The sequence below is a fragment of the Coffea arabica genome, chromosome 6c (genome assembly GCF_036785885.1).
Source record: "Coffea arabica cultivar ET-39 chromosome 6c, Coffea Arabica ET-39 HiFi, whole genome shotgun sequence".
Taxonomy (NCBI): domain Eukaryota; kingdom Viridiplantae; phylum Streptophyta; class Magnoliopsida; order Gentianales; family Rubiaceae; genus Coffea; species Coffea arabica.
Window position 1 is genome coordinate 60,135,989 of NC_092320.1, and position 25,370 is coordinate 60,161,358.

Consider the following 25,370-nt stretch of genomic DNA (forward strand, 5'->3'; position numbering starts at 1 on the left):
AACTTAATTGCTGACTATTACTAATTACACTACAAGAAATTTGGTCATCAGTGACAACAATATGTCATCACAAGACATAGAAATGTTGTCACTAATGACTTTTATTAACGACTTTTGAGTCATCACAGAGTCGTCACTATATCTCCGTCGATAAAAGTATATAGTGGCAACACAAAAAATCGTCAGTGAATGGTTGTCATTAGTGACAACAGTATGAAAGCGTTTTATTGACGACTTAGCATGTTGTCAGAGATGTATTGATCAAGGTTGTCACTGAAAAGTGTCAGAAGTTGTCACTTATATGATATACTTATTGACAACATTTCTTGTCACAATTGAAGTTTTGAGTTAGTGACAAGCTTTGTTGTCACAAAGAGTTTTTTATTCTTGTTATGCAACAGCTCTTTTTTGTCATTAGTGATCTTTAACATTGTCAGCTCCATTTCAATAAACTCACAATTTAGCATGGTAAATTATTTATCTAGAATAAATAGAAAGAAGTAATCTAAACAATCGATAATCAAAAGCAGTTGTTGCATTAGGCTACATGCCAATATAGCATATTCAGTACTCAAATGTCATATTGAGGTGCACATTACCCAACAAAGGTCTATAAAAGTAACATTGTGCCCAAATATCACATATTCATAAGGTACGTTTACAAAAGGAATTAAGTTCAAGAAACCAAAGAACATCCAAGCGAACCCTTGCATGAGAAATTGCGACTTTGTCTTCAACGTCCTTCAGTCATTGCTATAGACAGCTCCCAAAATTTTGTTTAAATAGCATTTATCTGTAATAAAGTAGTAAAACAAGTAGATAAGGGGAGGATTAAAACACTGAAGGAGAAGTAACAATACTTAGGTTGCTTAGCTAAAATATGCAATCCAATAAGAACCTCAATAATTAAAGTTGTACATTCAGAATCAACCCCAAATAAAACCAAAATCAGCCCCAGAAAATCAAAATCAGCCCCGAACTATTGCACAAAATCAGCTCAAGAAATAAGTACTGCTATTAAACTTCAGCTTCAAAGGAATAATATATCAAGTTGATAATGCAACAAGCACTGGTATAAGTACTTCTATGAACAATATAACCAATTGATAAGACTACAAGCACAACACTAAAGGAAAAGCAACTTTGATTCGCTTGCTTAGCTAAACATTCAAATAAACTAAACTGAACTAAACCAAAACAATCCAAAGTAATGCATAGCAAAGGATACAACGTGTCCAGTATGATAACCAAAGTAATGTGAATCACGATACAAGATGTCGAGCTATCCATTCATATAGGAGAAACTGAGGCAATGTGTACCTCATTTATATAAGAGAAACTGATGCAATGGGTATCGTGAGAAAGATGTCTATGGGTTGCTCAATCTTTACAACCCATTTCTCCAAACCACTAGAGGATGAATACATGGAGTGGTATTGCATAAACAATATTAACATTATCAAAATCCATATACCCAAATTACTCAAATCACAAAAACAACTAAAAGCTACTGAAAAGCATTGGCATTGCCGTGTAAATGCTTGTTAAAGCAGTAAATACTGTAAATTGCAAGACTTAATAGCTACCATCCAAGGTCAGAACTCATCACTATGCTCAAACACATTACCTCAATAGCACCATCATATCATACAAAAACTCAAATCACTTCAATATTTCAAAACAACATATGCTAAGCTTAGAGAGCACAAATTTCTGTAATGAAAGATCCAAAGTTCAAAACTTTCAAAGTCAAATAAGATAACTTTAGAAGCAGAAAATTAAACAAAAACAATTAAGTCACCTCTTCGATAATCTTCGTTGCCACTCTATCTGTAACACTCCCTCCTAGCTTCAAGAATTCAGTATTGCTTCAAATCTAACAAACTAAATACTCGTCATCAATTCAAGTAAATAATAAGCTGAACATAACTATGAAAAATAATATATTTGTTGAGAAAAAAATTACCTCATAGCCAGTGGCATCAGATAGGCTATTGATTTATCAGGTACATTTATTTTTCAAGAAAGAAAAACAAGCACCCTGTCCTCGTCACCATTCCTATTTTATGCCCTAAGGTAGAATACTCTGAAAACCATTTAAAATTACACTTCAAATCAAAAACTACTCCCAAGTATAAACTACTTTGCCATACTTAAGTAACCAAAACTGAATTGCATGGAGAAATAAAAGATAATTAAGGTAAGAACATAAATGATAATTGGAACCAAAAAGCACAGGAATTACCCATCCACAATGGCATAACATATGTATAAACTACGTCACCATACTTAAGTAACCAAAGTTGAATTGCACGGATCACATACAAAAGTTGAACTAATCTTTCTCTATTTTCTATAGGCATTCTCCTATAGATTTGTACAAGTAGGAACGCGAGGGAAAAATTTGACTGTGGTAATAGAAGAAATCAGAGCATTACTGTTCCTCACTGCTTCTTTGCTAACATTTTTATGAGCCCCTTGATAATTTTACCAAACCACATCAAATTCATGATAGAAAGAGCGCAAGGCACAACAAATACTAGAAAATAACCAACTGAATGCATCTAGATGACCTGACTATAGTGAATGTAAACATGGTGAAACATGCAAACAAACAACAAAATCCTTGCCATCAGCCAGCCAAAAAAAATAAAGACACCGTTAATTAGGTAGACATTGGACCTCTTCAATCCAGAAATATCAAGATGCCATCTCATGTTGATTTCTGGGGTAGTCATTTCTGATATGAGGACCATGAATGTATAAAACTGCCCCTCCCCAGTAAATACAAAATATACTACAAAAACTTCAGAAAGACTGTGATGGACAAGAAAATTTCTGATATTCCATCTTTTCTTAAGCAAGAAAATTTGAGATTTCCAGTTGTGTGAACTTCAACAAGTGTCTTCAAATAAAGAAAAAGGCTCTCTGGGTGAGAGTGTAGCTGAGAAATTACCATCAGAGTTTGCACAAAATTACCTGTCTAATTTGACCAGATCACCAATCCTTGAAAGACTGCTGCTTGGAAGGCTTCTGAATCAGTCTCACTCAGTCGCCGCAACATATCATGGATAAAAGAAAAGGCATGAATGGATTCATCTACAGCTTTTATATAACTATCCAATGCAGCAATGTACTAACATCTGTTTGAATGAATTAAGCCGCAGACCTGAACAAGGTCATAAAACATTACAATCGACTTATTCGATATCCATGGATTTGCCTAACAATGGATATTATTTTCATCAGCATGTGAAATACCTGGTGAAACTGGCATCTTTCACACAAATGCAACAGGTAAGGAGCATCCCAATCTGTGTCAGGTACAACCTCTAAAAGTGTAAGCAATTGCTTCTCTCTTCTTTTGTGGATCTCAATATTCTGCCTAGAGACACTAGGTGAAAAGCTAATTTCTGATGTCAAATACTCCAAATTTTGACTTAAAATATCTCTAGAGACCTTTGCTCTTTCACGGGCAACATAATGAGTAATAAACTCAATTATGTGACCTGCATCTTTCTTTGAAGGCCAAGTCTCCAATGAACTACAATCATCGCTGCTAGTAGAACCACCCTTTTGGAAGTAGCTTGCTTCAAGGATAAGAGACAGAACATCTACTAATTTCTTTAACTCGTCAACTAACCGTTAGCCAATCTTGGCATAACAACATAGCAATAGGATTGGCAGCAACCAACCCCTTCCCCTGTAACTTTTTTGTGGGATCAAGACATACAACAGAAGGATTTTAAAACCTACAATTTTCTAAATAAGAATGAAGCAATGAATATTTTGAGGTAAATGAGTATGTTATTATGCCTCATCTAAAGCTTGTCTAATTGCCTCATCTAATTTGGTATTTATTATTCAATTCTCCCCCTACCAAGTCCAGCCGTAGCTGATTTTGTACAAAAAATCGTTGGGAAGCAGCAAGTCCTTCCCAAGTGGGCCAAAAAGCAGAGGATACAATTAATCTAGAGGATACAATAAAATTTCAGGGGATGAAAAGTTTAATCATGTAAATAACCATAAAATTACACCCTCAATACAGGTTCAACAAGAATGCAGGTAGAAATTTTCAGAAAAAAAAAAAAACAAGCGTAGGGCCAAAATATTTGCAAACTATTTTAGAGACAAAGAACAGAAGGAAAGAACTAACCTTTGCTGCAGAGACTTGGAGAATTACTTGGTCTTCAATGCCAAAGAGCCACGGTACTTCACTGGTCGTCAATTGTCGAAGAGATCGAGAGTGTGGTAGAGGTGGAGGTGGAGGTGAAAATGGAAGTGGAAGTGGAGGTGGAGCCGTGGAGGTAGAGGTGATCGTGGGCTGACGGGCTAAGTAAAAGTGAGGTGATTTGTGAGAGTCTGAGAGAGAGTTCGACACTTAGGAAAGTTATTGTTTTGCATCTACGCAGTACAAGAGACTTGGACAAATTTGCGCCTCTTTTTTTGCCTTGAATTTTAAAATTGCGCCACTTTGTTTTTGTCTTGAATTTTAACTAGATTTGGACATCATAATTCCCCCTTTTTACACAAGAAAAATTGGTGCAATTTTGTCTTTTATAATTGTATTTGAAATATAGATTTCATTTTTATTCATTATTTTTGTGTCACAATTTTAAAAATTTTAGTATGAGTGGCAAAACTTTTTAAATTCATATAAATGGAAAAGCATTTTAATAAAATTTAACTAGTTCTTATAGGTGCTAAAACTTTATATCAATTATAACTACTATTTATAAAACTTCACTATTAATCCATTATCTTCAAATAAGAAAAAAATGCACAATTCAACTAATACATAAAGTGTATTAGTTAATTAACTATGGAGTTTAGGATTTATCCACTTCGATAATCGGTTCAATTTGAAAACTCTTATTTATTCATATCAAATTAACTAATAATCATTCTAAGTTAAGTAGTCACAAGTTTATTTACACTAATGAATTTTTTATTTTTTAATTATTTTTTATTCTAATGAAGTTATTACATATACAAGAAAATTAAACTAATAAGGAGGCTCATAAGTATACAACAGTTAAAAATCATTAGAGAACACATAATGATTACAAAAAATTAGGATTAATAGTTGCAAAAAACAATAAATATTTTAAATCAAACAGTGATAAGACTAGGTTGTCACTAACAGCTATATAATGTTATCAGTGACAACAATAGCAAAGTTGTCAAAGAAAGTGCTATTAATACTGACGACTTTTAGAAAGTTGTCACTATTGCAGTTCCCGCTCTCTCCGTGACTCCTGGCGGGAATCGAATTGTGACAACAATGCAAGGTCGTCACTGATGTGTTGGTTTCCTTGACTCAATTGTGACAACTTGCCGTATTATGGTTAAATGACCCTATTCTGTGACAATTTTTTTTCATCACTGAGAAATGTTGTCACTAATGACCAAATTTCTTGTAGTGTTAATATTTGGATTTCCTAGGCGAGTTAGCCATGAATTGGACGAGTCTATGAACTTAGGAGCTAACCGGGAGAGATATGACTTGACACTTAGCCACTAAACCTTGATTTTGGTGTAAGCACAGCGGGCCATAGATAACGTGAGAGCTAGCCATTGTTGAGTTGAGTTGTCCCCATGCTTGAGGACAAGCATGATTTAGGTGTGAGGGGAATTGATAGGGTATTATTTGTTAGTAATTTTATTATTAATTTTCCCTTTCGTCCCTGTCAAATATTGTGGTAATTGTTGATATCTACTCATATTTGGTATCTGGACTTAATTTCAGGGAGTGGAGCAGACAACTACAAAAATAGGGACTTTTGGATGCAAATTTGGGAGACTCCAAAAGAAAACCTGACAAGCCTGGCCCACGGAATGCTAGAGACGGATGGCATTTCCTTTAGAAATGTTTTGAGTATTGGAGTTTTTGACTAGGAATAGGAAACTAGAAAAGAGGAAACATTCAGGGGCCTTTGGACTTTCTTGCAGTTGCACTCTAAATTCGGTAGGGACCACCTGGATAGAGAGAGTCAATTTTCTTTTGGCTTTCAAGGAACACAAATGTACAGACGGCAAGATTTTTAGCCTTTAGCATAGTTTTCAGTTTTTTTCTTCTTCGGACTGGCCTTTAACGCACGTCAGGTGTTCGACAATATTTCTCAACGGGAAGAATATTTTTTTATTCCTTGCTTTCTAGTAAAAAATGCAATGCCTTTGCAATCAATTAATTTGCGTGGAGATTTAATTATACGACGTGGCTAAGCCTTCTATCTAGTCAAGGCTCAATTCAACGGCGCAGTCCAGAAAATCTGTGAGATCTAATTAGTTTTCACGCTTCTCTCAATTTATTAATATTTGCACGTTGTCTACTTGAATTTTCATGGGATTATTTTATTAATTGGATATCAAGGGCTCGATGTTCAATGTGATTTATTAATCTCGTGCCAATTTAGTCAATTAAATCCGTAATTGTTTGATTGATTAATATAAGAGAACGTGCAATCTAATTTAAATAACCCTCGTAGCGTGTTATTGATTAGGGTTAGGTTTTTCTAGTTATTAATGCAATTGAAAAATTAATTCTTACGGTCGTACCTAGGAGTATTTTCTGGTTAGGGGTTTGGTTATCAATAAATTAAGGAAAAATTGGTTGTTAGAGTTCATCGGCGACTATAGCTAGCCTATTAATAAATTAAGTGAACCTCTCTTGCATCAATGATCAGATAAATGGACTGTGTCTGAGTAGTTGTATCCTTGGCTAGAATTTATCTATTCTTGATTTAATTCCTGCTATATTCGTGCTAGTTAATTATTTATTTTGAGTTGAATTGGTTAATTGTTTTTAGTTTTAGTCCGATAAAATCCTCCTTTATCAATTGGAATCTCAAAGAGACAAATATCCCCAGTCCCTGAGGAGACGACCCTACTTGCCACTGTCTACTATTTAGTAAATTTTGTCAACTAATTAATTCTGGTATATCGAATTAAACAAACTCTTCGAGAACAGGGTGAATCAAGTAACCCATTATACACCTAGGATCCCTGCTCCAGTACCTAGAATTAATTATTGACTGCTTTTAGTGGTATTTAGGTTTTATTTTTATTATTGCACAGGCTCGACCCCTGTCATAGTGGCATCTTTTATTATTTTTTACTAGAATGATCGTACTTACTAGAATCTCTGTGCATATGCTTTTTTCTCCCCCAAATTATGGATATCCACAAAAGTTCTGACAAATTAACAACAAAAAAAAAAGCAGGAGAATAATAAAAAGGAATTTTAAAGGAAAAGGATAACAAACAACATCTCCATTGAGTTCAATACAAATATAAAGATGTGGAAAAAAAAGCCCTTGTCACTAGAACTTCTTGACACTCTCCTTTTTCATCTCCCTTGACCTCCTTATTGAACCAATACAAGAATGGATAGCCACAACTAGAATCTACTACACTAACCTACATTAAAACAAGGGAAAATAAAGAGAGTTACATTTGCTAAGGGCTTGTTGCCTCAAAGGGTAAGACACAACCCTTTGGTTGTTCTTCTTCTTCTCCAAAGTCTTTCCCTTCTCTCAAGCTAATTAGAACTCAAAACTCTCAAAACTATAAGAACTAGGTAGTATATATTCTTGGCCTTGCATTATCGGAGCAAAGTGTCAAAAAAAGAAGCTCCTAGAATCTCCAAAAGTTGGTACAAGTTGTCCCTTTTGTCTTATGAAAAATGGAGAAAAAAACAAAAATCATGCAAGTTGACTACTCGCAGCTGCCAGGAATCCCTCGGACCAATCCCTCGAGGGATTCTCTTTTTTTTTTTTTTGGCTTTTCATCCTTGAATTGTACCATCTCTTTTAGATATTATTGTGACTTCTCAATCTTCTAATCCTCGCTTTAGATCACCATTTCACTTCCAAGTGAATTTGATCATTTTACCTACAAAATACAGAGATTTTCCATCTAAAATGAGAAAATCACAACAAATTCATCTATCAATTGACGGTGCAAATTAGTGACAAAAAATGGACAACTTGTACCATTTAACTTTACAAATTGACTAAAAAATAATGTGAAACACATTAAAAAATATCACAAATTAGCCATTATCAACTGGATAACACTACTTTTCACAATAAAATATATAGAACCCCTTATGGAGCTCTAGAACTTCAACAACTTCTGAATAACCCAACTCTTCAACAGCTGCTAGATAACAATTTTTCTCGCTATATGTATTTTACTCTTGACGGAGCTTTTGAATATATAGAACTTTTGATGCACCTAAAAATTTCCACTATTCTATAAATTGATCTATTAGCCATCCTTTTGGCTGTATTTTCAAACGAATAACAAAAAATATCACCTAACACAATCTGCGGATTCTTTAACCTTTTCGGAGATAAAGGAAGCCATTTGACATACTTTTGAACTAATCCACCCAAAAACTCCTTTTAGCATATCCCATAGGGGTTATTTATGTGTTGGCTTGAAACTCTAACTATATAATTGATAAGTATATACTTTGCATGTTTTTAGTGTGTTTTATTAGTTAGTTTAGTGTTTTAACTACTTTTATAGCTAATTATCTAAGTTTCTAGTGAAAATATGTATTTTACAGTTTGAAGTGTTAAAATTGCATTTCTATGAATTTTAAGGGGAAAAAGTTCATGTTTTTGTAGGTTTAACGATTCAATCATCAATTGGAGAGATTTGAGAAGATAATTGGATGATTATTGATGGTTTGAAGTGGTTTAAAGAAGACATGAAGTGCAAAACATTCAAAGGAAGAAATGCAAGTGAAGACAGTTTTAACACCTTGTGGTATTTTGGCAATATCGTGAGTGATAAGCATTGGATTGAGGTGATTCTTATACCATTTTGAATATAAGAGATTAATCTACATTTGGTATGAATACATCGAAGTCCAATTCAATCATTTTCATTGTCAAAAAGTAGAAATATAGAAGTGCAACTCTGCTGTCGAAAGCTGAAATAGAGCTCTGACCAGTTGATGGTATTTTGGTCATATCTCGATCCACAGAGCGCCGAATGAGATGATTCTTGAGGTATTGGAAAGCTAACTCAGAGATATATGTTTTATACAAGAGCTAGTTTGGCCTCCATCGTTGAGAAAATATCAGTTGAAGTGGTGCTGAAGTGAAACCGTGACTATCCAATACGCGCGATGAAGTCGCGTATTTCTGAGGTCGCATATTCTCTTCTGTTTTCTACAACTTGCTCATCAACTTGCCTTGCTTTCACACAACTTTTCCAACTTAATTCTAGTTATCAATTCCACCTGTGTCTGATTAAGAAAAGGTTGGAAAGTTAGAAAGACAACTGATAAGAGTTTCAAGAGTCAAAGATAACAACTAGAAACAACTCATTTGGCTCTTGAATCCTCTATAAATAGAAACCTTTGGAGAACATTTTAACAGCTTTGGAAGGTTAGAGGAACTCCACAAAAATGTAGACTTTTACTAGAATTTCCTTAGTTTATTAGTTAGGATAGTATAGAGTAGTTAGTGTAGTTTTTCCTTCTTGTATTTGTAGTTAGATTTGGATGAAGATTTGAAGAGCAAAGATGGAGAGTTAGAGCTCATGTGATAAGGGTGACATCTCTCTTATCACTTTCTCTTTTGTATTTGATTTCATGTTTAACTATAATACAAGTTTGGATTTTTTTTCTTCATGTTTAGTTAAAGTTTATGCCTAGAGTAATGGATGAACTTTCTATATCTTGTTAATAATGTTTATTTGGTTGTTTGATGATATTATTCTGAGCAAGTTATTTATCACTTTTACTTTTCTAATCATGATTAACTGGCCATTAATTGTAATTATCTAAAGGTATTAAGTTTGCAATGAGAATTGGAATTTAACATTAGTTCAAGGAAGTGATAAACCTAGGGAATTCACTCACGAGAGCAGAGGAGTACCTTCGTGGCTTTTAGTGACTTGTTTCATGTAATTTCATAGAAGAAATGAGCTTGTAGTTAATTTCATAATCATGAGAGTAGATATGGCTTAATTGCAAGTATAGTTGATTCACTACGATAGTAGGTTTCACATATATTAGGAAATTACGTCACGACTAGCCAAGATAATAACATTCACTTAACTAATAACTTCATTTGCAAGAGTAGTAAGGAATTTCATACCTGTAGAAGCTTTCTAGTGTTATTTTTATTACTTTTACTTCATGATCATAGTTTAAATAATAAAGGAGTTCAAAAACCATCGGTAATTGAAACTCTTCCCTGTTGGCTCGACCTTTAATACCCTATACTTACTCTCGACTCATATACTTGTGAAAAATCACGTGTGGGGTATTTAGCATTTATAAATGTAAAACTTGATTGTGGATGAGCTAATTGTTATATGTATACCCTGCACATATCAAGTTTTTGGCGCAGTTGCTGGGGAAAATTTGTCAATATCAGTGCTAAGAGTAACTTTATTAGTTTAGATATTTTTACTTGTTTTTCTTGTTTTTACTGTGTCTAGTGTCTAGTTTGTTATATTTAGTGTCTAGTTGAGTCTTTATTTACATGTTTTATATGTGTCGATTTATCTATTCTTCTTGACTAAAAATGTTTTTGAGTTGTTTTTGAATGCATGTTTAGGGGTTCAATTGGAGAGTAGAAAACATGAGGAGACAATGCTTGAGAAGTGGAAGATCAACAATGGATAGTTACTACATGCAAAGCTCCATGGATAGAGGTAACCATGAAATTACTGAAGATATGTCTTTTGAAATTAGTTTAAGGTGTTTAAAGTTTAAATTTGATGTTATAACGTTAAAAATTCAAATGGACACTATTATGAATATGCTTGAGCAAACGAGGAATATTAATATTTTTAATTCTTATCATGTGATTTATGACTTGTGTGGAGGTTATCACGCTACTCATACATATAGGCAAGCACAAAATGTGGATTATGTTGATGAATTAGGGCATTACAATCCTTGTTTTGATCAATATGGTGCTAATTGGGATAATTCTCATGCTTATGATTGGGATAATCAATGTAATTATAGTGATTCTCCATGTTTTTATGATTGCCAACCCGAATATGTCCAATATGAATCAAAGCCATCTTGAGAATTGGCAATAGAAAGGTTAGTTAATGCACCTTCACCTTCGGAATTAGAAAGTGAATCATTAGCTAACGATTCTAAGTCATCTTGGGAGTTAGCTATAAAAAGGTTAGCTAATGCAACCTCCGACTGTTTTGATAGGGTTGAGGAAATGTTAGATGAATTAGCTTCTCACTTTGGTAGAATACAAGACCAATTGCATGAGTTGTGTGAAGTTATTTCTTCGAATGATATGCACTATGACTCTAGCATGAATGGTGAGTATGTTGCAAGTGAAAATGGATTGCATTTTGATCAAAATGATGAATCTAATTTGTGTTTCAATTAAAAAGAGTCTATTACACATGATAGTACCTTTGGAGCTAATCTTGAACCTCAAGAGGTGAGCCTTAATGACTCATTTTTCACCCCTCTTGAGGAATGCATTGAGAGTACAAGTTTTAATTATTCCCCAAGAAAGCCATGTGGACGTTCGTTTGGTGAGTTCTCAAGTGGTGCATATTCAAGGTAATATCTATGAAACACTTGAGATAGGTAAGTCACTTCCATCTCTCTTATCATTTGAATATGTGATTTTTGTCATAAAGTCACATTTTAACGATCCACCATGACCTAAAATGGTGGATTATTCATTGATAAAACCTCCTTGAAAAATGAGGTTAAATAGTCGAGCCAACGACTATAAACAAAAGCGCTAGTTGGGAGGCAACCCAATGTTTGTTTACGTTTACGTTATTTGGCGTGATTTTTATGTTTAAATTATGTATTTAAATTATTTTGTTGTTTTTCTTTCATATGTTTGGGAAATAGAGGCAGAAGTGACCAAATGAGGTGAAAAAGGCGAAGTTCGATCAAGAAACTCTACCCCTCGATTTGAGTAAAAGTTGTTTTTAATTTGTTAATAAGGGTTAAAATGCATGTTTTGATTGTTTTACATGTGCGTGCATTGAATACTTTGGCAAAAAAATGACCTAGGATGCATTTTGAGTAATTGGGGTAAAAACATAATTTTTGAAACGTTAAGAAGTTTTTGTAGAAAACTGCAGAATGAAGAAAATGCGAGCGCAGAAAAACACGACCTCTAGTCGCGTATTCATTTCTACAAAATATAAGAAGAAAACGTGAGCCTCAAAACGCGACTTCAAGTTGCATTTTCAGAAGTCTCGTATTTGGACCAGCAAAATTATAATAGAAAACACGAATGATAAAAATGTGACTTCAAGGCCGCGCTTTATGAACTCTCATTTTTAGGATTCTTTTTAAAAGAAAAATATGGGTTCATTGTTCATTCTCTTCTTCTTCTTTTCCTTGCATATTTCCTTGTACCTTGAGTAGTGTGTTGCGTATTTTCTATAGGTACATCACCACCACAAAGGCGTATGAGTCACGGATCACCGTTATATGTTTATTAATGCCTTTGTTATCACCTTTGTTTCTCATTTTCCATTCTTAGGTTTCTATCACTAATAGTTATCCAATGGACCTCATGAAGTTGTGGAGATAAGTGGACAATGGCTCGTGAACTTAATGCTTTGGTACTTCAATCGCAACAATAGGGGAAAATTACTTTCTTTATCTTGATTCCCTTTTTACACATTGAGGACAATGTGCATGTTAAGTTGGGAGGGGGGAATTGAGATTATATATGTTAGTTGTGATTGAAAATATTCAGGACTTGTGCTGAAAATATTTCAGCACATTCAGGACTTGCCTGAAAATATTTCTTGTGCTTTAATTTGTTCAAAACTGGGTTTGTTGGCAGGGAGTTTTGTCTATTTATAAGAGGAAACTCTGCCAAAACTTTTCTAAAATCTTGTTCAAAATTGTAAAATGCCCCAAATTTTTTCAATTTTATCCAAAGGCCAACAAGTATACCATTAGCAATTCAAATTCCTTCTACTTTTGAGATAAATGTATGTGACTTGAAAGCTTCTTTTCTAATTTAATTTGGAAATGACTATTATGTGATTATAATTTGTACATTTATAGGAAAATATCTTGTAAAGTAGAGAAAATTATGCCTACATTTTGCATATTTGATGAAATTTCTTCTCTTTACTTGATTTTACAAAGTTAAGTGATTAATATGGTTAATAAGTGTAACACTCTTCTCATGATTATGCTTTTGAGAGGCTTACTTTAAAAAAAAGAAAAAGGAAAAATAGAAAGAAAAAAAAGATAAAAAAAAAAGAGAATAGGACTTGTTCTACTCCAATGGTTCTTGTACTTAGTAACCGGGAGTCTTCATCTATAAATATTGACTTTCACGTAAAACGATACTCGAATTAAAAGTATGTTAAACTACTTGAGTATGTGAAGTGTTGAGTAACCGGCGATTTTCATCGAAAAATATCGATCTTCATGTCAAAATGCACTTTCACTACTTGAGTAATATTTAGTTATATTGTATGGATAAATCCCTCTCTAAGTTGAATAAGAAAATGATTATGGGATTAAATAGCATTTTTATTGGCCATATGAGTTACTTACTTGTGACATTGGGTGAAGGGGACAAATTGAGATGAATTAGCATAATTAGGGTATAATTAGCTTTCCTTTACTAAATATTATGAGTACTTGAGGATTAATGAATGATTGCATAATAGTTATTTACCTTGTTTTTGAGGAAATGAAGTTGAATGGTGCACATATGTTTATGTTTAAAATGTTTGATCATTGTTGGTTTGTATTTTTCTTGCTTAAGAACAAGCAATGGTTCAAGTGTGGGGGTATTTGATAAGTATATATTTTTCGTGTTTTTAGTGTGTTTTATTAGTTAGTTTTAGTGTGCTTTAACTACTTTTATAGCTAATTAACTAAAGTTTCTAGTGACAATATGCATTTTATGGTTTGAAGTGTCAAAATTGCATTTCTATGGATTTTAAGGGTAAAAACTTCATATTTTTATAGTTTTAAGGATTCAATCATCAATTGGAGAGATTTGAGAAGATAATTAGATGATTATTGATGATTTGAAGTGGTTTAAAGAAGACATGAAGTGCAAAACATTCAAAGGAAGAAATTCAAGTGAAGATAGTTTTGACACCTTGTGATATTTTGGCAATATCTAGAGCTACAAGCATTGGATTGAGGTTATTCTTATACCATTTTGAACCTAAGAAATAGATCTACATTTGTATGAAGACATTGAAGTTCAGTTCAGTCATTTTTATTGTCAAAAAGTCAAAATACAGAAGTGCAACTCTGCTGTTGAAAGCTAAAATAGAGCTCTGACCAGTTAATGGTATTTTGGTCGTATCTCAGTCCACAGAGTTAGTTTCTTCTCCATCATTGAGAAAATATCGATTGAAGTCGTGCTGAAGTGAAAATACGACTATCCAATACGCAAGATGAAGTCGCGTATTCTTTTCTATTTTCTGCAACTTGCTCATCAACTTGACCTGCTTTCACACAACTTTTCCAACTCAATTCTAGCTATCAATTCCGGCTATATCTGATCAAGAAAAGGTTGGAAAGCTGGAAAAACAACTCATAAGAGTTTCAAGAGTCAAAGATGACAACTAGAAACAACTCATTTGGCTCTTGAATCCTCTATAAATAGAGGCCTTTGGAGAATATTTTAACAACTTTGGAAGATTAAAGGAACTCCACAAAAATGTAGACTTTCACTAGAATTTCCTTAGTTCATTAGTTAGGATAGTATAGAGTAGTTATTGTAGTTTTTCCTTCTTGTATTTGTAGTTAAATTTGGATGAAGATTTGAAGAGGAAAGATGGAAAGTTAGAGCTCATGTGACAAGGGTGATATCTCTCCTATCACTTTCTCTTTTGTATTTAATTTCATGTTTAACTATAATACAAGTTTGGATTTGTTTTTCTTCATGTTTAGTTAAAGTTTATGCCTAGAGTTATGGATGAACTTTCTATATCTTGTTAGTAATGTTTATTTGGTTGTTTGATGATATTATTCTGAGCAAGTTATTTATTACTTTTACTTTTCTAATCATGATTAACCGGCCATTAATTGTAATTGTTTAAAAGTGTTAAGTTTGCAATGAGAATTGGAATTTAACATTAGTTCAAGAAGGTGATAAATCTAGGGAGTTCACTCACGAGAATAGAGGAGTATCTTTGTGGCTTTTAGTGACTTGTTTCATGTAATTTCATAGAAGAAATAAGCTTGTAGTTAATTTCATAACCATGAGAGTAGATATGGCTTAATTGCAAGTATAGTTGATTTACTACAAGAGTAGGTTTCACATACATTAGGAAATTATGCCATGACTAGCCAAGATAATAACATTTACGTAACTGGTAACTTCATTTGCAAGAGTAGTAAGGAATTCTATACCTCTAGAAGTTTTCTAGTGTTAATTTTATTACTTTTACTTCATGATTATAGTCTAAATAATAAAGGATTTCGAAAACTATCGGTAATTGAAACTCTTCTTTGTGGGATCGACCCTTAATACCATATACTCGCTCTCGACTCGTATACTTGTGAAAAATCGCGTGTAGGGTATTTAGAATTTATAAATGTAAAACTTGACTGTGGATGAGCTAATTGTTATATCTATACCCTGCACACGTCAATAATTTTCCTATATCTCTTAGTATTTTGAATGGTTCTACTATCAGATCTTAAAGATTCATGCAAACGGTGTTTGCGAGAATGCAAAAGGGAACCTTTTGGACCAATAGGCAATGCCTAGCTATCAAAATTCGTGATAATGCCTCATACAAACACACACACACACACACATGTACATATACACATACAGATACATATATGTGTGTGTGTATATGTATTGGATGTATGAAAGAAACAAAAGAATAAATACTCCAGAAAAAATTACTCCTCCCATCCTACTTCGATTGTATTGGGGTTTTTCTTTTCAGAGTAAATCTAACCTACTATTTTTCTAAGGGAATTTCGCCAATTTGGTCCCTAAACATTTTCACTTAAATCAATTTCGTCCTTAATGAAATATTTTAACCAATTTAGTCCTTGAACTAGTTTTTTACTTCGAATGTAGGACTTTTCATTGCATTTTACTCAATTCCCGTGGACCAGCAGGGTATAATTGTCACATTGATTTAATCTTCTGCAATTAGCTGACAAAACAGATTAGAGATCATTACAAGGAAGAGATCACTAGCTGACAAAACAGAGAAGAGAGCCTGATGTCAACTAGCGCCTGCATCCTTACTCTTTTCCGGTTCCTTGGTCTTGTGAGGAAGAGATGGCACAAGCTGTCGGAGCAAATGGGATCAGTGGGTTCAAAAGAACAGTTTGAACAAGTAGGTGAATTGAGCTAGTTGCAAAGAGAAGAAGTGCAGGGAAGTGGGTGGCAGCGGTACGAACAGGAAGAGGGGTTGCTGCAGGTGCATTCCTCCAAATTTAAAGAGGCAGTGAGGTCAACGAGTAGTTTTGTGGGCTGCTAGTAAGGGGTTCTCAAGTAAATTGACAAAAAGTGAAGTCGAGTGGAAGGATCCTGAAGAATGGGAGCTAAAACAGCTGAAGAAGAAAGGTGAATGTGTGACGACCCCACCTCCCCCTAAGGCGTACCAAAGGGTTCGGCGGACCGCCTGCCCAACTCTCGCCAGGACTTACTCACAAGCTCACGCGAATCACGTACATACGCATCCATGAACCATAAATAACATCCACGATTCAAGCTTATAATATACATGGATAGAAAACAGGGTACAAAGTCTCGATATACTCAAATTAGTTCAAAGCGTATACAATCCAAGTACAAAACAATCCATTCGAGGGATAGCGCGAGTACAAGTCAAAATTCAAAACAAAATCAAGAACAACTAGACTACGCTAGCCTTTACACGTCTCACGCTTCGCTCGTACCCCTGTAAGGAAAACAAACTAACGGGGTGAGCCAAAGCTCAGTGAAGTTCCCAAATATCAAATTGATCAACAAATCAAGTGATAACAAAGTAATAGTGAAATAGCGAGCAAACAAGTCAAATCAGGAAAATAGTACTTCAGCTAGCCAAGTAATATCAAGTTCACATTCACATGTAAGGATACAACAACCCATATCACGGCTCCGTTCCAGCTTGGTCAAGTGGTAGTTGACACTCCGTCAACTTTCAAGTAATATTAAGTCCAAATAAAAACTCCACTACACGCCAATCTCCGTCCATCAATCAACCCCCTTTTCCGGGCCTGCGCGCCACACAAAACACGGGTGGTAATACTCGAGTATACCGTTTAGTCGAGGAGATGACACTCCACTCGACATTTCAAGTGACCCAGGGTTTGTTATCTAATCGACCAGGCCCTTGCCGGCTCGACTCGATTAACTAGCCACAGGGTTTCTGGAATTCCAAGCAAGACATATTTCAAGTGCATGTAAAGCAAGTCAAGTATAATCAATAGAAAGAATAAGTCATATTAGGGCAAGTGCGGTAAAGTACACCCTTGCCCTATCATTCATTTTCATGTAATCATACAAGTCAAGTAAGGAACACATGTATCAAGTACAATCGGATATTTGGAAGCACTCACCAAAATATAGTGGTTCAAGTATTCACGTTCAATTATACTCCAGGCTTGGAGTCCAGATCTGCGATAAAAATTCAGTTTGAGAACTTTGAAACACGAATAGGATTCGAAACTTAAACGTTCCGTTCATTAAGAATCGACCAATTGAAATTCATTTGGAAGACATTCGTGAAACACTTGCTCACTTTTCAAATCGTAAGGTTTTGTAGCATATATACTCGGAAACAACACTTGAGTTGAAAGTACAAGGAAAACAAGTTTACATTGGCCCTTATGTCTTTTCCTCAAGGGTACAAGTTCAACTAGGTTTTAACATATAACCCTCGATTCAAGATAGCCAAAGTCCTAGATGGCTCAAGTACTAGTCGTCTCAACTCGACCCAAGTCGCAAGGTATTTCTATAGCCCTCGAACGTAAATTCGGGCAGCATGCCCTTTGTGTTTACCTAATTTCCAGCCATTTATGGCTTCATTCTTACTCAATCCAACCCAACATTGTACACTAAACAAATCCATAACACAAATTCAGTTCAATAGCCATTCCATAGGCTCACAACAACACACGAACAAAGATTAAGCTAATTTCAAGTGCGGAAATGCAATTACAAAAGACAGATTTGACGGGTTTTGCAGAAATAACATATCCGAGGCTACGCTTATCGGATTGATACACAGCTTATACCATTTCTAAGCTAAGACGAAGGCCTACAACTTTCATGAAGGTCACTTAGTCAAATTTTCAATGTAACCTGATCAAATTCCCAACTCACATAACCTGGTTTCAACTATTCGGCTAATCGACCACACTGCATTCGGGTGACCATATCTCAGTCTACCAAGGTCCGTTTAAGGCGTTCTTGGTGGCGTTACAAAGCTAAGACAGGTACTGAAACTTTCATGTTTTGGTGAAAGGCTAAATCCAAACGGATTATAGTGAATAAACTCAACCAAAAGGACTAAACTGTCCACGCGGAACTCTGGAAAGTGACCTAGATCAGCAAGGGTATTTTCATCTTTTCACAAGCTGCGTTGCTCTGATTGAGCTGAATTTTGTGGGCAGCTATAAAATACCATTCTCTACAACTTTCATGTTTTGACCTAAGGCCAATTAGGCCTCTAACATGAGGCTACAAAACCGGACAGAAAGGGGAAAATATTTCCAGAAATCTGGAATTTGTTGATTTCAATGCAACCTTTCTTGATTTCTTACTTCCAACACTACCAAAACTCCTTATATAATCTTATATACAACATATATCAATCATACATCAAGTTTGGCAGCAATTTCCCCCAAACCCTAACTCATATGTCCACAAGAAAACAACCCCCAAGACATGCTACAACCGTTATTCATCACCAACTTGAGTTGCTAAGCTAATTTACACAAGATTGAAAGTAAGAATTAGAGAAATCAGCATCCTTACCTTGATTAGTGTCCACCAAGTGAAACCCTATCTTTCGCTTTCAAAATCTCACCAACACTTCACTAACTAAACACTCAAAGGTGAGTTTAATCGGTTTATTTTCTTTGTTTTCTTACTTTGTAGATGGAAATCAAGATGTAGGATGGCTGTCTTTCTTGCTCTCTCTCTCCCTCTCTTGTTCGGCCAAGCACAGAAAAAATGAAGAGGAAAGGTGCAAAATTTGGAGATAAGAAGAAAGACTAACTCTTGGTCAAGAAATCCTTAGGTGGCGACACTTGTCGCCACCACCACCTTTCATTTTTCTCTTTCTTTTCCTTGTTATTCTAGCCTTAGAATTCGGTCAAATCTAGCTGAAAATAAGAGGATATTTTGCTCAAGTATCAATAAGCATGTATGGTAAGAAAGTGGTGGTCAAGTGGTTCGTTCAATCGGTAGTGCGCGGGACCCGTCGGTTCGCGCCGTTTTTCTTAAAAACACACGTACTAGGGTTTTTACTTCCTATTCACTAACCTTATATCATTGCCCCTAATCACATTTTATTTCTCACTTAAAAGTCACTTTTAACCACCAAATTTGATCCTTGCTCCATACCGAAAATTCATCCGGCGGAAAACACGAAAACCCTAATTTTGCTCCAATCTTGAAACCAAAAGTGAAACTCTACTTTCTAGGTTTATTTATTATTATTGTGGAACAAATGGGGTAGTAGGGCTTTAGTAAATCATAATTTCAAATAAAAGGCATTTTTGAGGAAAAATATAAGAAATTTGCGGGTCCTCACACTCTCTCCCCCTTAAAAGAATTTCTACCTCGAAATTCATACCTTTCGTCAAGAACAGGTCGGGATATTTTTCTCGCATGTCCTTTTCTAGCTCCCAAGTTGCTTCTTCCACTTCATGATACTTCCATAGAACCTTTACTAAAGGAATCTGCTTGTTTCTCAGGTCCTTCACCTTTCGATCAAATATTTGAACATGTCGTTCTTCATAGGTTAAGGACTCGTCAAGTTCAACGTCTTCGGGTGGCAAAATGTGAGTCGGATCCGGATGGTATTTCTTAAGTAAAGAAACATGGAAAACGTCATGGATCCTAGACAAACTAACTGGTAACTCAAGTCGATAAGCCACCTTTCCTATTCGCTGAAGTACATTGAAAGGTCCTATATAGCGTGGTTGCAACTTTTTCCCTTTTCCTGATCTAATCTTTCCCTTCAATGGGGTGATCCGAAGGAACACTTTATCCCCTATTTCAAACTTCAAATCCTTTCTCCGATAATCGGCATAACTTTTCTGACGGCTTTGGGTGGTTTGAAGTCTCTGGCGGATTACTTTTACCTTTTCATAGGCTTCCTCAACCCATGGTATAGTGGCCGGATCTATAATTTTTCTCTCCCCTACTTCATCCCCATGGATTGGGGATCGACATCGTCGTCCATACAAGGCTTCATATGGGGCCTTTTGAATAGTGGAATGATAACTATTGTTATATGCAAATTCAACCAAGGTCAAGTATTGACTCCAACTTCCTCCAAAATCCACAATACAGGCTCTCAGCATATCCTCAAGAGTTTGAATAGTTCTCTCAAATTGTCCATCAGTTTGTGGGTGATACGCTGTGCTATAACTCAACTTAGTTCCTAGAGCCTCTTGTAATTTCTGCCAGAATCGGGATACGAATCTAGGGTCTCTATCAGATACAATGCTCACTGGTACCCCGTGTAGTCTACCACCTCATCCATATAAAGTTTAGCAAGTTTCTCCAAGAAATATTTCATATTTATTGGCAAGAAATGTGCAGTCTTAGTTAATCGATCCACTATTACCCAAATTGCATCATGCCCCTTTTGTGTTCGTGGTAACTCTGACACAAAATCCATCGTTATGTGCTCCCATTTCCATTCAGGGATCTCTAAAGGCTGCAATAGACCTGATGGCTTTTGATGCTCAGCTTTTACCTGCTGGCACGTAAGACACTTTTGTACAAATTGGGCAATCTCTGCCTTCATATTCTCCCACCAATACAGACTTCTAAGATTTTGGTACATCTTATTATTCCCTGGGTGCACCGTATACCTAGAGCGGTGTGATTCCTCCAAAATCTCCTTCCTTAACTTCTCATCCCTAGGTACAACGACACGATTTCGAAATTTTAAGATTCCATCAGGGCTTAGGTTAAAATTAGGTGACTCCCCTTTCTTCACCTTTTCCACCCACTTTTGCACTATTGGATCCTTCACTTGGCTCTCTTTGATCCGCTCCATCAATGCCGATTTTGCCTCAATATTTCCAAAAATTACCTTCTTCAGTTCCAAACGAGATTTCCACTCACAGACATCTTCTAACAGGCTCCACTCTCTCACTATGGAGCTTGCTAATTGAGCTTTCCGGCTTAAAGCATCTGCTACAACATTGACCTTTCCAGGATGGTAGTTAATTGTACAATCATAATCCTCTAAGAACTCTACCCACCGACGTTGTCTTAGGTTTAACTCCTTCTGAGAAAACAGATACTTAAGACTCTTATGATCCGTATAAACCTCAAAAGTTACACCATAGAGATAATGTCGCCATTTCTTCAAAGCGAACACTACAACTGCAAGTTCCAAGTCATGGGTCGGGTAATTCTGCTCATGAGCTTTTAACTTTCGGGATGCATAGGCAATCACATTCCTATTCTGCATCAACACGCACCCTAGCCCTTCTTTTGAAGCATCGGTATAAACCGTATAGCTATCATTTCCACTAGGCAACGCTAAAACTGGAGCCATAATCAGTTGTTTCTTAAGCTCTTGGAAACTACTTTCACACTTAACATCCCAAATATACTTTCCCTGTTTCTTAGTCAAGTTAGTCAAGGGTCCTGCAATTCTCGAGAAGTCCTTTATAAATCTGCTGTAGTACCCTGCTAAACCTAGAAAACTTCGCACCTCTGTGGGATTTTCTGGCCGCTTCCATTTGGCTACAGCTTCCACTTTTGCCGGGTCTACAGCAAGGCCATCTTTTGAAATTATGTGACCTAGAAATGTCACTTTTTCCAGTCAAAATTCACACTTACTGAACTTAGCGAACAGTTGGTGCTCTCTTAGAGTTTGCAGCACTATCCGCAAGTGTTGTTCATGCTCCTTCCTTGATCTCGAATACACCAAGATGTCATCAATGAACACCACTACAAACCTATCCAAGTAAGGTTTGAACACTCGATGCATTAAATCCATGAATGCTGCTGGGGCATTGGTTAAACCAAAAGGCATTATTGCGAACTCAAAATGCCCATACCGAGTGTTAAATGCCGTTTTTGGCACATCCTCCTTTCTAATTCTCAATTGATAATACCCTTGGCGCAGGTCCAATTTAGAAAACACTACGGCCCCTTGTAACTGATCAAACAACTCATCGATGTGGGACAAGGGATATTTATTCTTAATAGTTACTGCATTCAACTCTCGATAGTCAATACACAACCTCAAACCTCCGTCATTCTTTTTAACAAATAACACTGGAGCTCCCCACGGGGATTCGCTCTCATGTATAAACCCCCGTTCTAGCAAGTCTTGCAATTGCACCTTTAGCTCCTTAAGCTCAGCAGGTGCCATACGATAAGGGGTTTTCGAAATAGGAGTTGCTCCGGGTACTAGGTCAACCTTAAATTCAATCTCCCTCTCGGGTGGCAGAGACTCCAATTCCTCTGGAAATACGTCCGGGTATTCACTGATTACTGGCATGTCTTCCAACTTAGTCTTTTCTCCCGGAGTATTAATTAGAAAAGCTAGGTATCCACGTGCCCCACGACGAAGCAATTTCCTAGCCCTTATGCCCGAAATAAGCGCAGAAGAGGCTATCATACCCCTCACGTCTAACTTTAGAGTTGCCTCCCCCGGTATACAAAATTCAACCACTTTCATCCTACAGTCTACTCGAGCATGATAATGAACTAGCCAATCCATACCTAGAATGACATCGTACCCCATGATGGCTAGACTAATAAGGTCAACTATCAATTTTCGTTCCCCAACCCAAATATCGCAATTCCTATATACCTCATTCGCAAGCAAGATTTGATTACCCATAGGTGTTCTTACCTCTAAGTCATAAGGTAACCTTTCAACTTTCAAATCAATTCCAAGCATAAATGCAGGATTAACAAAAGAGTGCGTAGCACCGGAGTCTATCAAAATTCTAGCTAATCGGTGAAAAACAAGGATTGTACCTTCTACCACCTTTGTTGGTTCAGGCACGGTTGTTTGATCCAGCGAGTATACTCTAGCCAGTACCCTCGACCTGGCCCCTCCAGCATTAATCGACTTTGGGTTTGACCTGGCAGTCGATTGGGTGTCACTGATCAGCGGACAATTGGCTATCTGGTGATCCACACCTCCGCACCTCAGATACTTTCGAGTCTTTCTCCAGCACTCATCCTCGGTGTGGTTTGGTTTCCCACAATACCCACACGTCACTCGGGGAGTGGAGGTTTGGCCTCCCTGGGAAAAACCTCTACCTTGGCCCCTACCACCTTGGCCTCCCCTCTGGGCACCTCCTCTCGGAGCACTTCTCCCAGATGTGCTCGAGAACCGTCCACCTCCAGCCCCACGACCGGATTTATCAGGTGGCATGCTCCGTTCACCTCGCACTGACCCTTGGACTCCACTAGGTGCCCCTCTCCGTTTAGCATGGAAATTTCTCATTTGCGCCCTAGCAGTCTCTATCCTCAGCGCCTTCTCCAAAACCTCCGTGAAAGTATTAATTTGGACAACTGCTAAGGCTTCTTGTAACTCCACATTCAATCCTTGTATAAACCTCCGTACTTTTCTCGACTCTGTAGCTATCAGTTCGGGAGCAAATTTGGACAACTTTGTAAACTGAGTCTCATACTCAGTTACACTCAACATCCCCTGACGGAGTTTGATGAAATCGTCCTCTCTCTCCTCTTGGACGATGGGTGGAAGGTATTTTTCATTGAAGTCCCGTACAAAGTTTAGCCAAGTCCATGCAGTTCCCTCTCTCTCCCACTTGGCCCTCACTACATTCCACCAAACCCTAGCTGGCCCCTTAAACTGGAAAACAGCGAATTGGACTTGTCTCTCCTCGGTATAGTTTAGGGCAGCAAAAATATTTATCATGGCCTCCAGCCATTTCTCAGCCTCATACGGGTCTGGCCCTCCTAAAAACTTGGGTGGGGAGAACTTTTAAAATCTCTCCAAGGCTCTATCCTGCCCCATATCGGGGTCCCTAGGTTGGTTTACAAGGGCTTGACCCTGTTGTTCCACTAACCGAGTCAGAATGTTAGTCATCTGTTGAATGGCAGTTGCCACTTGATCTCCCCCTGCCGCCTGGGGTTCAGGCTGTGGCTGAACCGCTGCCTGCCTCTCCTCTCTCGGTTCTGGCACCGGTTCCTGTGCTTGTTCACCCTCACGGCCTCGCCTAGAACCGCGTTCTCGGTTAGCTTTCTTGGTCCGACTTCTTTTATCTTCCATGTTTCGAGAGTTAATCAGCAGCTATAAACATATAAACAGGGTAAGGTATGGCTTATTTATCACGTTGCAGCAAGATAATTAGAGGCAAATAAACACGTAAGAAACAAGCACTTTATATACATAGCAAACAAGTCATATATACATGCCAACCTAAACACGTCAGTGGCTATACTAGCCCAAGAACATAGAACAAAAGCCCTATTTACATCCACCGCGACACGTCTAAGTCAAAACAAAAGAAACGTGTCGTCCTACTATGTTCCTAACTGTCTCACAAAAGAAGCTCCCTCAACTCTAACAAGTGGTTCGGCTAGACGCCGACCCCACAGACTCCAAGGACGCGCTCGGCTCCTCCTCCGGGTCCTCCTCAGGATCCTCCCCAGGAGCACCAGGAACGCCAGGAGCTACAGGCGCTTGGCCACCTCCGGCCAAGTCCTGGAGAACATCGTCCACAGGGGCCTCACACTCGGTCAGAATGTGGCCAGTCCGGTCTCCAATAGCCGCAACCACTCGCACGAGACGTCCGAAAGTCGCCTGGGCCTGCTCGCGGAATGCATCGGTCCGCTGCTGCTCCTCCAATACCGAGGCCTCCAGCTCTCGGATCCTAGCTCCGTGATCTCGGAGAGTAGCCCGGAGACGCTCAATCTCCGTCTGGCACCTACGATTGGCACTAGCCAATCGTCTCCGCTTGTCGTCCACAGCGAGCACTACCCGATCGGGGTAGGAGTAGGTCTTCCAGCAATCGCAAAGCCAGATCTTGCGCACTGGGGACCATCGCTGCACTGGCCCATCGGGGCCCTCCTGATATGTAATCACGCGACAAACAGGCCCCTCCAAATGCGGTTCGTCGGTAGGAGCATCCTTAGGCGCGTCAGTAGGTACCTCGGTCGGTATGTCAGTAGGCGCAGGCTGGGACGGTCCAGCACTCCCAG

General features: G+C 37.2%; 1 protein-coding gene across 1 annotated transcript; it reads right to left on the minus strand.

Annotated features, from left to right (window-relative positions):
* Positions 1 to 1,507: 1,507 nt before the first annotated feature.
* Positions 1,508 to 23,577, minus strand: LOC140008870 (uncharacterized). The gene is made up of 8 exons (XM_072053773.1): positions 23,175 to 23,577; positions 22,437 to 22,913; positions 21,691 to 21,983; positions 21,505 to 21,642; positions 21,169 to 21,381; positions 19,922 to 20,623; positions 3,262 to 3,573; positions 1,508 to 1,582 (listed from the first exon to the last, which is right to left on the minus strand). The coding sequence occupies exons 1-8, from the start codon at positions 23,575 to 23,577 to the stop codon at positions 1,508 to 1,510; spliced, it is 2,613 nt and encodes an 870-aa protein (XP_071909874.1).
* Between the last annotated feature and the right edge of the window lie 1,793 nt (positions 23,578 to 25,370).